This window comes from Cyrtonyx montezumae, unplaced genomic scaffold (assembly GCF_038088225.1).
Source record: "Cyrtonyx montezumae isolate F1298 unplaced genomic scaffold, pur_monq_1.0 scaffold_8, whole genome shotgun sequence".
In the NCBI taxonomy this organism is placed as follows: domain Eukaryota; kingdom Metazoa; phylum Chordata; class Aves; order Galliformes; family Odontophoridae; genus Cyrtonyx; species Cyrtonyx montezumae.
In genome coordinates, this window is record NW_027072089.1 from 29,275,575 (window position 1) to 29,290,660 (window position 15,086).

Below are 15,086 nucleotides of genomic sequence, written 5' to 3' on the forward strand. Positions count from 1 at the left end.
AGGACAATGCTTTCAAGTCGTTGCAAATATAACTAAATAGACACAGAATTTCAAAAGTTTGTAATGTGTATTATATGATTCAGTTGCTGAAAATTAATTTTCACAAAGTGTCATCTGCTGAATTAAAAGAAAATTCATTACAGTTCCTTTTTCTGTTCACTAGAACCTGAATGCAGCGTTGCAAAGCACATCAGTATTTTCCCATGCTGTTTTGCAGTTTGTGGATTGCTGCATACTTTCCTACGTAGGGTCTGTCTTGGTGCTGAAACTTGAGATGAACTCCACCTGTAGGTGTGGAACAGCATGTAAAGCTGAAGTCTTTTCATTGGTTGGGAAAGAGGAGAAATGCTTTTTGAGTTTCCTATGCCAAACAACAGAGTGCTCTGGAAAAAAAAAAGTTCTCTAGGAGATGGTGGCTGTTAAATGTGGTTGATTTTCACTTGATACATAGTAGGCTTAAACACTCACGATTAATTATTGAAAATGAACAAAGCTGCCAGACTTTACAGTGGCAAAGTTACTCCAGGACACAAGTTGAAGAAGTAGGCTTTCTCACGCTGTGTGAAGTATAACTGGAGCAAATGAGTTACCTTTCAGTGGGGCTGTCTGGCTTTAGTATCTCCCTTACAATAGTTGTCATTCCAAAGCAACATCTCTCCTGTAGTCTCTGATAACACTACTGCTACTGGGGGGTCAGTGCAAGGCAGAATAAAACAAGTACAAATAAAACAGTGTCAAGGTGGTAATTTGGAAAACATGCATAGAAAGCGAGCGTGGATGTGAGAATGGAGAATAATAAAAAAGCAACAGAAAAATTGAGTTTGACAGAATGAAGTGTGCAGGAAGTAAAATAAAAAAAAAGTCTGACTGTATGATTGCAAATTGAAACAAAAACATACGCGCTGACAGTTAGTAAAGTATACTGATGCCGAAGTAATAAAAAGCAAATGTGAGGAGCACATATTCACAATCGGAGTGTGCACAACTCTGTTAGGTACAGAAGCTGGACTCTGCCTGTTTCTTTTGTTCTTTCTCCATTTGCCAAGTATCTTGCTGATGCTCACTGAAGAGGCCATTAGGGAGATGTCTCAGCACAGCCACGTGTTCACATTTCTTTTTGTCTGGCAGAAGGCCTGCTTGGGAACATGGACACTGGTGCTGCTCTTCTGTCCCTGCTCTCCTGTTGCTCGTGCTGCTTCATCCCTCTGTGCTGTGGATTTTTGGTGTGTTGGTAGCACACATGTATTGGCAGCCTCTCCATCCTGATCTGCCAGGGCTCCTGACTGCCAGTACAAATGCAGCAGAACAGCAGGAAGCAGTAGGTTAAAGAAAAAGAAAGAAAGGTGTGAGGGCAGCCAGCAAGGCAGTGTTTGTTTACCTTCTGTTCTACTGTATGCTCCTACTGTGACTTGCTTCCACCCAGCTTCGTGTGGCCAAGCATCACTAGCACATTACCTGTGTCTCCATTCAGTGCCTCTGCCACTTTCATACATGTTTAGACAGGATGTGTCATTTGCTTCTTGGCTATAGTACTATAGAAAATTTACATCAATAAACAACTGTCAGTACAGTTTCCCAATACTGGCCATTTAGTATGTTAGCTTTTAAAATTTCTACTGCAGCTGTGACAATAGCAATAGACTCTTTTTACATGAGAATAGTCTGGTTGTTCTATCGTCACAATAGGATGATCAGAGTCTAGTTATCCATGTGCAGACATTGTCTCATACAACTGTGTCCCAGTGCTATGATTGCTTCATTAGGTTTATGCTACATAGGCATAATTATGCCAGAGCTAAGAATAGCTCATCTAATTGAAAATAATGATTATAGGGAAAGAACATTTTTGATTACTGTTACTAAGCAAGCACATACCATACAGCCATTCATGAACTGCACGGAGCACAGACGGGATTATACAGTGTGTTTGTTTTCATTAATAATTTCTTTCCTCATCCTGACAAGTTGAAGGTGTTGTCACAAATTTGCTATTACGATCATTTTTTTAGTGACCTAGAGGGACCAATGAGAAGTCAACTTGAGCTGATACTTATCCATTAAATTATGACAAGCTAAGCCTTGAAATAACATTCAGCATTTATCCCCTTACACATTTTAGGGAGGATGTAACTTAGATAAATCTTCTCCAGGCACCACAGATGAAACTGTCTGTGTGGGTTTTTTTATGTCTGTGTTTATACTAGAACCCTATGGGATTAAGCATCTTTTTAGAAATGCAAAGCCTACCACACTGTTAATCTCATACTCTTCCAGGTCAGTGCTAACTTTTAATTCTTCCTTTGTTTGAAACACACAGAACTTTTCTTTATTCTTTGAAAATAAAACTGAATTTTTAGATAGAAACAGTAGAAACTTTGGCAGTTTCATTTATTTTATTTCTTTTGATTAGTATTGCCAAGCCCGTGGGATACAAATTGTTGTTTTTATTGTCGTCTTAATTTACTCTTACTTCAGTTTTCAGCTAGAACACTGTAAGAAAACTCATGAGATGATGAAATTGAATAGAACTGTTTCAGAATGTAATGAATCTCTTGAGTAGCTCTGAAAAACTCTGCTGTCTTTGCCATGTTTAGCTTCCCCTCAGTTCTAATGAACCGTTTTGTAGCTCTAGGCTATCTGCTTGCACTGGGAGACTCAGCGAGCACTGCCATCAGGAATTTTTAAACAGATGACCATTTAAAAAATGAACTGATGTAGGAAGATGGGACAAAAAGCAGTGTGATCACGGAGTAATGCAGCAATCAATTTGCACAGTCTGAAGCGAGAGGCGTTCGTACAAGCTCTTCTTGAAAGAGAAATAAGAAATAACAAAAGGAAATAAAGGAGAAACAGAGGGCAGATTACTTCATGAAAGTATTCTGAACTGTTTTCTTGACTTCTTAAAGTTGCCTCATCCACATTGTTTTTGATTTGAAATTCAGTGTATTACAGGAATTGAAACGTGTTAAATCCCCATTTATACAATTGCTTATAGAAGTATCAGACACACGTTTTCAATCCCATCCATTTCTGACATGGTCTGTCTGTGGGAGACATTTCTCAGATTTTTGGGCCCATTTACCACAATTCTGCTTTCTGATCATTGAGCATTGAGCATTGATCATGAGCTTTGAAATTGTATCATAGAATGATATAATGGCTTGGTTTGAAATAGACCTCAAGTATCATTAATTTCCAACCCCTTTGACACAGGCAGGACACACTGTAAAAATTGAGTTTTTTAGAAGACATCCTGCAGTCTCTCAGAAGATTCCGTCCTGGTCTCAGAGCTCCCTGTTCAGGAGTCAGTGTAGTGTCCCAATCTGACCTACTATACACTTCATGTTCTGTGTTTGGTTTGACCATGTAATCATCATCTCAGTTGCATTCAGATACTTCTTATTTTTCTACTTAGAAAGTTTATAAAGCTGGGTTGTGAACTGCATACCTACAAGTAAATATGATACAAGGATGAGCAGGGCTGAGGAACTGAGAGGAGTAATTTGTATGCTTTGATTTGCAGTTATACACAGTATGCATGCACTGTACAGTACAGTGTATGGTTGCTAAGGGAAGCGGTACTTTACTCTCATTATTGATGCAACGTATAAAAAACTCCTCTGCATATAACCTATTTTCTACTCTGCACAGAACTGCACATGCAAGAGCTAAAGCTGATGCTGCGGATCAGGCTGCTCAGTCTGCTCGTCAGGAATCTGATATTGCAAGAGCAGTTGCCAGAGAACTTTCACCAAATTTCTACCAACCAGGTAATTATAGATTGGTTTTGGTTTGTGGTGAGTCTTTCTCACAGCAAAATGATAACAGTGTTAAATATTAAATATTATTCCACTTTGAATGCTGTCATTTTAACAGAAATAGTAGTTAGTTAGTGAAGACTGTATGTTGCTCCAGAAGATTTTGTTTTCATTTTTTAATTATTTGTTGATATTGCTTTGTATTAAACAGTGAGGTGTCAGAAAGTTGGAATCAAGCTTACAGTTTTGGCTGGTTAATAGCTTACTCAAACTGATGCCAACATAAGACATTAGAGAACATAAACAAACAGCAATTTGGGTTGTTTCTGTAGTGTTATTAGGGTAAAGATCCCTAGTATTTTTACTGTCTGAGGAAAATCTTGACAGTCTTGGTTAGCTAAGGAGAATGGAGAATGCTTTGCCAATACACATGTAGTTTGGAAAGTTGCTACAAAAAGAAGCAACATGGATTTTACTTAATTTTTTTCTGATATCTTTCCATGAGATTAATCTTTGTGTGCTGCTGCTGCTCCTTAGCTTAAAATTTAATAGGTAAAATGGAATTCCATTTATCCAGTTCATTGTATTTTTGAAAGTCTGTCCTTTCTTTCACCTGTCAAATGAGTAAAGCTGTACCATCTTACTAGTTTTCTAGGTCTTATCTGTAACTCTATGCTAATGGAGATTATGGATCTGAGAGTCATGTTTGCTTTCCTTCATCTTCTGCACATCTTTCTTTCAGATACAAATCCTTTATCCTTATTTGTACTCAGATTGTGGATGCAGGCAGATATAGTTGCCCCACAACCAAAGAATTCTGTTTATTCAGCCCTCTGTTAGCAGTCCAGACTGTTCCTTCTCTTGTAGTATAAATGACCACTGTATGTGACTTGTTCTTAAGCCATTGTTAGCTTAAATAATATATTTTTTTCATTATATCTAAGTATTCTATAGTAAAGAGCAATCTGTATATATTGAGGTTGGGAGGGATGAGGCTCACAGGTCTTGCAGTCTTCCTTTGTATCCAGGTTTAAATGTGCCTTTCTTGAATATGGGTGACCAGAATTCTAGCCAACGCTCAACAGAAGTATTTCCAGTAGTGGGATTTTGCAGGCTTTAACATGACATTAAAATGTATCTGTCACTATTGGAAATTGCCTCCTTGCCATCCTTGTCTGTGCATTTATCATATTAGTGTCCCATATTTATTCCCAGAAAGAAAAAATAATTTTCTTTTTTTTCATTATTTCATTCTTTCATCAGCTGAAGAACTCCAAGTCTGTAGCAGCAGTTCATCTTATTAGTCATAATCTAAGAAATCCTAATTTCCTAACTAATAGCAGGGTCTGTGTCAAAGGAAAGCTTGGCTGAGTATAAAAATGAGGGAGTTAAAGCACCTGGATTGAAAGTACTTCAACGCTGATGAGCCCCTGAAGTAAAGAAATGGCTAGAGGACTCAAGAGAAAATATAATCACATGATGGTATGAAATGTGACACCAAGATATCCATCAGAAAAAGTTTTCTTTTTTGCTGAGTTGTACTGAAGATAACTTGTGGTGGGAAAATGTAATTTTTCTCACTAAGCTTAAACAGCTTTGAATGATAAGCAAGTATGCTGTCACTAAGGGGTAAATGTATGCAGCAAATTAACAAGAAAGGCAAAATTTGAAGTACATACACCTTTCTGTAAACAAGTTAAGCATTTTTGTCTGTCTTAAGAAGTGATTTCTGCATCACCTGAGGCCTAGGTGCATTTAAATAAATATGAAAATCTTTGATAAAGCTCTCATTTCAGATTCTTAATATGAGACACTCTGGGCTATATATCCTGGAATGATGCACAATTTATAATAAGAGTGAATAGTCATAAGTCATTGTACCATGACAGTTCTCGCTTCACATTGCCTCCCATGCTTTCTCTCTCATGTTATGTTCATTAAGACCTTCAACAAGAACTGCCAGGAGGTTCTAGCTTTTTAATGTAGCTCAGAATGAGACTGAAATGGGAACAAAATGGCAGGAAGCAAAGTACCATTCAGCAGGTAGGCATAATAGTGTCAGTCTGAATCGTAAAGATTGAAGTAATATAGAAATCTTCACGTTTAATTTGCCAGTAAATAATTACCTTAATATTTGCATATTGGGATAGCAAGTGATTGAATGATTGAAAAGATCTAAGCTGTAGTCTAAGTGGTCATAAAGCTACAAGGAGCTGTTTTATGTAAGCTTGTTCATCTGGGGCTCGGGAAAAAAATTTACTCCTACTTGTGCTGTAGCGGAATTTTGGCTAGTGATTGATAGCACTAATGATGGCATTATCTTTGCAGAGCCCTATCCACAAGGCTGTAGATTTTGTAGATTGAGCGAGTGTCCCTGTCTTTATAGAGACCAGACTTTACAGGCCTTTTTATTACCAAATGAAATAAATTTTGAGAAATGCCAGCACTGACCTGTTTGTTTCCTCCAGGCACCACAAAACTTGTAGATTTGTCAGAAAAGAGCATATCAGGACAGGAGACAAATGAAACCTGAGCAGTTTTCTCATTCAAGGGAGTCATCTAGGGACAGTTTGAGATTTTCTTTGCTTAGAAAGAAACAATAAGGGCTGTTTTGTGTCTCTTGTTAAAGCCTAGAGAAGGGTAAATGACTAATGGAAGATGTAATAGAAAAGAAAGGCTTTTGACACCCAGTAAAAAGGAGGAAAATTGTTCTAATCTTGCAGAAGTTTAATGGATGTGACTGACCTACTTATGCTAAATTCTACAAGACGTCTCTAGCATTTACTCTTATAAACATAATGTCAGGAGGTAAACTAAAGTATGAACTTAGACAGGCTGGACAGCTAAGCTGTAATTGTCTGTGTGCATGCATATCCTGCAGCAAATGTATACTGCTCTCATTCAGTTTGAATGAATAACATGTGATTACATGAAAGGGGTAAAACTACTTTGCTGCAGGGTAAGAGTCTGGGTGCTTTACCACAGAGCAATTAACCTCTGGAAATTCAAATCTGAATTGTTTTATGGTAGATTATTTGTCAAGCCAACCAGCTGCCTGAAGAACACACATTGCTCACCAGAAAAATTCTTCCAGCCTTTGACCTCCTGAGCAACGCATGAGAGCAATCAAGAAGCAATTTAACAGTTAACACTTGTTAGAGAGGTGGACAGAATTTTATATGAAATATATGAACAACAAATAAAGATTTTCTAGTAAAAAGAACGATAATTTCTAGTATTTACCACCTTTTTTTCCTATAATGTTCGGGTACTGTTAAAGAAATAGTATTACTTAACATTTTGCAATAAAGTTTCAGAAGTAAAAGCATTTCAAGCAATAGCCAATTTCTGCAGATTTCTGATGTCTTAAAGAGAAACTGTGTTTTAAATTCTCTTCTGACCAGATGTTGATGTCTGTAACCTTGGAAGAGCACATCCTCCCCACCTTCCTCCTCTCTGCCATCTCCATCTCCTCCAATTCAGAAAATGCAAACTCCATATGGACAGGAAGGAGAGATTTCTTCCTGGTGCTAATTAACAGGAATGTTCTGGCTAAGTATATGTAGACGAGACCAGATATTTTTACTTAAGAAGCCAATTACAGTGAACTGTAATTGATTAGAGTTACCAGCTATGCCATCAGTTTGTGCCTTAAAGCATAAGGAAGCTCACTAGTTATTCTTAGTCATACAAAGGCTGCTTTATTTTTTGAAGTGATTTAACATTCTGCTACATCATCCTCATGTAATTGTTGTCTAGATTCTTCCTTTGCACCCTTTCTCTATAATGTATTGCTTCCATCTTCTTTTTACACATTTGGAGAAGTCTACAAAAGTATACAAAGGCATTTGTGTTGTATCTGATAATCAAAGAAATAAGGTGGGCTAAAAGAGAAGGTGAGCTTCAAGCATTATGCTTGTTCTGTTCTTTCTTTTTCTAACTATTAGCTAGCCACATGACTTCCAGATTTATCACCAGTCCTGACAGACCCTAGATACAGGTGCCCCCAGCCTCCTCTGTCTTTTTTCCTGCCCAGTGTGAGGACTTGTTGGCAGCCTGCACCCATCCTCCCCCACTGTCATACACACATGCTGTCTCAGATCACTTCTCAGCCCTCCAGAATTCACCTGGGACAAGGAGTGGCCTGGGAGAAGGCAAAGGAAGGAGAGGTTGCAAAGAAACCAATTTTGTGTTTCCAGGATGCTTTCTCTGTTTTTTCAATGTACTTTTGAGTGACATAATCCATCGACTTGCTTAGGGGAAAAAGGAGAGTACATAATTAGCTTTTTTAGACTAATAACAGAGAACCAGTTTCCTGTAGAGAAGTAAAGCTGTTGAAATCACTGTAATTTTGTCAGGCTTCTATTGAGTTTTGAACCGGTTAATTTACATCTAGATACAACTTGTGGATTACCTTTGCTAGGCTATCAAATCTGTCTACAAAGCTATCTGGACTGTCAGGCAGCTAGCCTGAGCTAACTTCAGTTTTATCATTGCTAAGTTGCTGTCTTGAAGTACCTTCTTACAGGCTAGCCTTAGGTATACTTCTCTGAGCTGCTACTGTGGGAGGTATGAGAGAAAGAGGTCAGTGCTCTCTTAGAGTTTTAAATGCCTCTTTTTTCCTGTTGAGAACTGCTTGTTTGCCACCAAGAAGAAAAACTAATTCCAGAACACAGAACCGGACCACTACTGTCCTGCTCCAGCAAATTTCTATATTGGTCTGTCCAAGTGTCCATTAGTCAAGGACAAGATGAATTAGGGTCTATCACATGGGAGTATTATCACAGCAGTCAACGTTTCCATTATAAATGCTATTTATAACTGCATCATAAATATTTGTTCCATATTGAAGTTGAAGTAACAAAATCTATACTGTGAAAACTTCTCTTACAGTGCAAAATTTCACTAGAGTATGGTGATTTATTTTAAAAGAATTTTATTGTACTGGTCCAGACTTGAATTATGTTGAAAAAGGGTTGTATTTTTTAAATATATGATGTGGGTTACACTGTGCTTGCTGGTGTGTCTTGTTCTACTTGACCACAGGCAATCAACACTTGCTGTTGGGCTGTGGGCTTCTTTGCTGTCGTTTCTATAGGAAATGAAGAGTCAGAGATGTGTTTCAGAGGGAACGGTAGAGAAAAATGATCTTTACAGCTGCATTCCTTATTTGCCAGTGCCTGAGAAATAGATGGCTAACATGCAGAGCATTTTATTCAATGAAAATCTGCAAGACGACAGACAGAGAGTATAGAGACGAGAAGATCTGAAAAATATTTATGGGATTCTGATTATAGACCTGAGGAATGTAGACCAATGTAGTACTTTTTAAAATGCTGTAGAAATCATGGTGAGAATTCAGAGAGGATGAAGTCTTTGAAGACATTTTAGTCTTGTTACAGCTATTTACACAGATCTTAATCTAAACAGGCAGGAAATCTGGAGCTGAAATGCAGGCTGAACAGACCCAGGTTACTCAGTCTTTCCTCATAAGGGAAATGCTCAGGGCCCTTAATCACCTTTGTGGCCTTCCACTGGACTCCTTGTAGGAGTCCCTGTCCTTTTTGAACTGGGGAGCCCAGATCTCGACACAGCAGTCTAAATGTGGCCTCCCCAGGGCAGAGTAGAGGGGGAGAGTCAACTCCCTCAGCCTGTGGGCCACAATTTTTAATGCAGACAGTGTTTATTTGTGAGATAAAAATTTTTAAAAGATCCATAAGTTAGAATGATTTTGTCAAAAATTGTAGTTTGTTTTTAAATGTACTAAAGAAAAATGCTGTTGTTTTGAGAAGCTTCTGACAGTTATGAATGATATTTTTCTCATCCTTCAAAAATCTCAAGCCAAGTCATTTTGTGATTGGTTAAAGTTCCTTAGTGGAAATAGTAGCAATTTTAACCTGATGCTGATCGTTATATATCGGGAGAGCAACTACTGTAATTTCAGTCATTTCTTGTATCTACTTATGTTACCTTGCATATATATGCAGATGGACCAGGAGCTTGAGGCTTAGTTTGCATGAGAATTGTTGTGTAAATCTGTCCTCAGTTTAATATATCAAATTCTATAAAGACATTAAGATGCAAGGATGAAAAACATGCACTTTCCTACATGTTTGTATGTGGCCCAAGAACCAGTGTGTCTGATACAACTTCAGCGGTCTATTACCAGAGTCTCACTGGGAACTGGGATGGTTATGTTAAAATTTCTAGTGTGGAATAGGAAGGCAAATCAGCGTTTGCTATGCAAAAAGGGGAGAATCTACTACGACAACGATAAATAGCAGAGCCGTAAGTATTCTGTTTTTAATGTAAAGCTTGATAGCCAGTCAGCCCTGTTTTGATTCTTCATTGGATACATTGTGTTTCCTGGTTTAGCTAAAAGAACCATAACAACTACTAATTCATAATGTTTTCAAATGGAACATCAGCTGTGTCTTAAGTATTTTTCCTGTCTAAGTGGAATACTGCTGATTATTGATGAGAAAAAAAAAATGAATAGAAGTGAAAAATAGCAAGGAGAGAGAAGCCTAATAAAATAGAAATTGGTAGTCATCTCATCTTAGTCTTCACTGACTAACCAAATATCATAGGTGGTATGTTGTGTATTTCTACAGTGTAGTAAAAGTTTTAAATTAAAAGGTACTAGTGAAGTGATATGCTGAAATCACAAGCTGCAAAATAATAAAACAAATGCCTCAGTAATATTCCACATCTAGGAGAAAGTGGATACTATCATTCACACCCATAATTACCAAATTAGTTAGCAGAATTATCAGACTTAGTATTTAAGATGAAGATAGTGACTTGTTCCTCAGAATTTCTATGAGAAGCCCTTAGGGACTGGCAGACTCAGCCAGTTGGAGATGAGATGTGAACCTGCTCCTGTTGAGGTCAGTTGCCAAACTCCCATCGAGCAGGATGGTAGCCACGCTCTTGAAATGTGATACAGCAGAAGCAGCTGATACTCTTCCAGTCTGCATATACAGAAGAAGCACGTCATGGAGAAGAGGGGTAATAGTCCCTTTTCTGCATGACGCAAGTGACATTCTGAAATACTGTGTCTAACTTTGGGCATCATCGTACAAGGAAGGTGTGGACACTGGGAAAAAAGCAAAGAAATGTGATTCTACCGGGAAAAAGGGGCTGAGTCTTTATACAATTAATCTCTTCAGAGAATATGCAATTGTGATGATAACAGAATTACAGCCTTCCCCTTCTGCACATCTTTTATGATCAATATAAGGGAGCTTGAAAACACGACTGCTGTGGTTAACATTTGCTAAATTTTCCAGTGATTTTTTCCAGATTTCAGAAAATTGATTCCCACAAACAGAGGTTCACATACTCTTCTTAGTGATGACAGTGAGGCATACACCTACCCTAGGCTTCAGTCTGCCTCATGCCGCAATGAAGCCTGGCTGAATTAGGCTCTTTTTTTCTGTGGAAAAGCTAAAAACTTGCTTTTTCAGTTAGTTCATATTAAAAAGCCTTCAGGTTCTGAAGAATATAGGTGCAGTAGAGCACGTGTTATTTAACTGCAAACATTAAGTACAAAGTGTATGTTGTCCAGCCAGTAAGAATGAAGCCTTTTCTAAATACAAGAGCCATATGCCAACGCCATACAGTCTTGTAAAACAGGTTCTGTCGGTATTCATCAGCAACAAGTTGGGGTAAATAAAGAAAGCCCTGCAGTAATTAGGATTTCCAGTCATTAGTAATTTTAATGCCCATAAGCTGATGTCCCAGTGAGGTGACTGAGGGCTGTGCAACACTCATACTGCTATCAGGTGGGATAAATCTGTTTCATGTTTCTTGTGGGGATGAGACAAAAGGGTAAGATCCTACACACTACAATATGCTATGCAAATACAATTATGAATTGTGTCTCTTTCAACAGATTTTACAGCAACTGTAGTCAGTCACCTATTAAAACAGCCACAGAAATGAAGTAGAGATTGGACAATCAAAACAAATAGGTTGCTTTTAGTGCTGACAGCAGAGTTTTTGAGATTCAGTAGGCTATTGTTCCTGCCTTCGAATCTTTCAAGAGTATATATGTTTAACCCATAATTATGTAGCTAGGAATCTTACTTTAAGGGATTTCTTTATTCTTGATTTTCTTCATTTATTGGAAAATCCAGGGGAATACAAAATTAAAAAAAATACCAATTCTCTATTATGTTCAGATATGTTCATGATAGGATAACTCAAAATTCAGATATCCAGGAACTGCTGTTTAGGTACAGGTTTCTTACAGATCAGAGTGGCATTGATGTTTCTGTTCTGTCATTCTACTTCTAGACTCACAAGCTGGTGATATTGTATATGATTTGGACCATTTGCTGGAAGTTGTTTAATTTTTTTTCTTGTTACTGCAGTTGCTAAGAGCTCAAGTCCAGGTGCTTCAGTAGATGCTTTAGTATTTTCAAGAGATTTCTGCAGCATTGTGAGATAACATATTACCATGAACTTATCAAAAAATATTTTTTTTAAACGAGAATCAAGCTCTCTATCTGAAATGCAGATTGTCAACCATTCACAGGACACAGTCTTTGCTGTGCAAACATCAGAGCAGAGTAAACACAGAAGCTTAAAAACTACCCTTAGGATTGGCCAGGTGTGTACCTATCTGTATGTGTGTCCAGTAAATGAGTAACTCAGCACTTTTGATCTTTGTGACAGGAATTGATGTGGGCTCTTTAGAAGGCTGCATCATTTTTTTCAATGTCAACATCATGAAAATCAGCAGGTATTTCCTGTATTAAACTACCTGAAAATTATTTATGCTACTTTATGAAACTGCTTCCCAAAAAGAGATAGAGTAGTTGAGAGGGCAACCATGACAAAGAGGAATTTGGGTGTTTGAAGTTGTACATGAGACACCTAGCAAACAATTTCTCCGCTTTCCACCAATTATTACCTATTTAGGAGCCTAGATTTAAGGAAGGAAAGTTCCATTGAAGGCTGCATTGTTTAATGATGCTACCTTTAACAATAAGGTGAACCATTTGTATGTTCTATCGTTTACATCCCTGACTGATAATGTGGCTTTTGTCAGGTTGTGGCAGTAGTATATTATTGTGCGTCACATTCTGAGGTCATGTTGGTAGTACATGATTTGAAGGACAGCAGGCTGCCAGATCAAATCACAACAGTTCCAAAAAATAAATGCACGAAGGCATCGTTATCTATGACATTCATGAATCTAGTGAGTGTTGGCACATGTTAATTTCCCTTGTTGCCTCCAGTGCAGTGAGAAAAAAAAGGTTCCAGAAGTATCACTTAAGGAAACAGTAATGTTAACAGTGTGAATATTCTGAATCGAGGAATTGTTGAAAAATATACATGTGCATCACTGGGAATAGGGTATTTCTTTCTAGGAGAATCCTACCTCTAAACTGACAGTCAAGACAAATGCCCTCTTGCTGTCTGGGAGCCAGACATCTCACATATTTTGCTGCATGTTGCTCCAGCCTTTAAACAGCTGTTCCCTCCCATTCCTGCTGCTGAAATGCTATAATCATCACAAAGGTGCTGCAGATATCTTGGGGGGATAACATCCTAAACTACTGTATCTGTATCAGTCAGAACCTGTAATCTCTCAGAGCCCTGTGCCTCTGAGCACTTTGGATTATAGTCATCAGTTTCTGTATGGCTGTAATCCCACCCCATCACACTCCAGGCCCATTCTGTCCCATTGCAGCCTGCCAAGATGGCTGTCCTGGCTGCCAAGCATTGCTGAAGCCATAAACCATAGCTACGCTCTGCTGAGTTCATCAACACATTTTACACATAGCGTTGCATACGTCCATTCATTTGGGCTGAACTCAAGCCAGCAGTCTACCAGTTAAAAGCTTTTTTTCCTGTTAACAAGCATAACCTTTAGAATATTAAGAATAAAACAGAGGAAGTACTAGTGATGTTAATTATAGTTCTTCCCCCCTCTACACATATCCGCAGTGAAGCAATAATAAAAAAACTCCGTCTTTACAAAACTTACTGAATATAGTTATTTGCACTTTCTTAATGACTCACTGAATCTCTTCTTCTACCAGACCAATACATTATTATAATTCCCTCACCTGGTTTTCATCCTGAATACTGAGCAGTAATTATAGAATAAGTGTCCTGCTGTGAAAAATCCAATTTGGGATAATTGCAGGGAAAAAAAAATACTTTATTCATTGATCTTTAAGAATGTTCATCAAAATAGCAAATCTGATGAGATCACAGATATTATTGCCAGTGGTGATGCTTTAGAAAACTACTGATCACATCTGAAGATAGCAAACCAAATTATTTTCACTATTTTATTTCTCAGACAGTATATAGCAATCTGTATTAAAAACAGCAATTTGTTTTTTCCCTCTTCATTGCAGTGTTTTTAAAAACAAAAGGCTTGAGATTTGGTTCAGCAGTATTACGTCCTGGTTTTGTACTAGGATGTAATGAGTTGTAAGGAAACTAACCTATTCACAAGTAACGATTTATTTCTCTTTTGTAATCTTTTGTGGTGTAGTTTTAGATGGTGAACTTTTCAGAAGAAACATTCTCTCGTATTATTGAAGTGTTTACTAAAAGGAGCCTGTAATTGTGGCGGAATTTGGCATCTCTAGATAATTACCACCAATAATATATGCTGAAGTTTGCATATAGACTGCAACATCTGACTTCAGTGATTGATGGAAGAACTTTGATCTTGTCACCATTACTCCACAGACAATAAAGCAAAACTTGCAGGGAAGACTGAGAGTCTGGTAACAATGCATATGTGTAAACAGAATTAGGGAGTAAAATATCTGCTTTCAGGATGGAATTTAATTGGAAGCATAGCATAAATTTTCTTGTATTTGTGAAACTACTTACGTTTGTTACCTGAGAATTGAATGTGTTAGGTCAAAATACAGCTACAGCTACTGGTCATTACTTTTTATATAGCAAGAAAGTCGGGTTATATCACATAATATGCATTCAAGTTTAAAAGATGGAAGTAGGTTCATGCTTACCTCATAATTGCTTTTAATATACTTTGAAATCAAATTACAGAATTTCTGCCTCAACTATACTTTAAATAGTATTTTCTGGAGCCTGCATTGTGATATTGCTGTCTTTTTTGGTTTTCAAAAGACAGCCAAAATTTCAGTTATGAAATACTGTGGAATATTGTGAAATACTGAATGGCGAATAAAGAGTGGAGGAAGTATAATGAAGAAATTACAAGACGTTTATAAAATTATTAATGAAGTTGTATTTTTTTTTCTTACCGATAAAGAACTGTTTCTAATTTTTTCCTTTTTTCCCCTTACAGTAAAATTGCACAAAGGGTCT

The 15,086-nt window shown here is 37.5% G+C and overlaps 1 protein-coding gene across 4 annotated transcripts in view; it reads left to right on the forward strand.

The window, feature by feature from the left end:
- JPH1 (junctophilin 1) overlaps nt 1-15,086 on the forward strand; it is an 82,897-nt gene that overhangs the window by 51,119 nt on the left and 16,692 nt on the right. For all 4 annotated transcript variants that reach the window (XM_065753085.1, XM_065753082.1, XM_065753083.1 and 1 more), the window contains exon 3: nt 3,652-3,770. In XM_065753085.1, the coding sequence (XP_065609157.1) occupies nt 3,652-3,770 (119 nt within the window). The remainder of the gene's footprint in view (nt 1-3,651; nt 3,771-15,086) is intronic.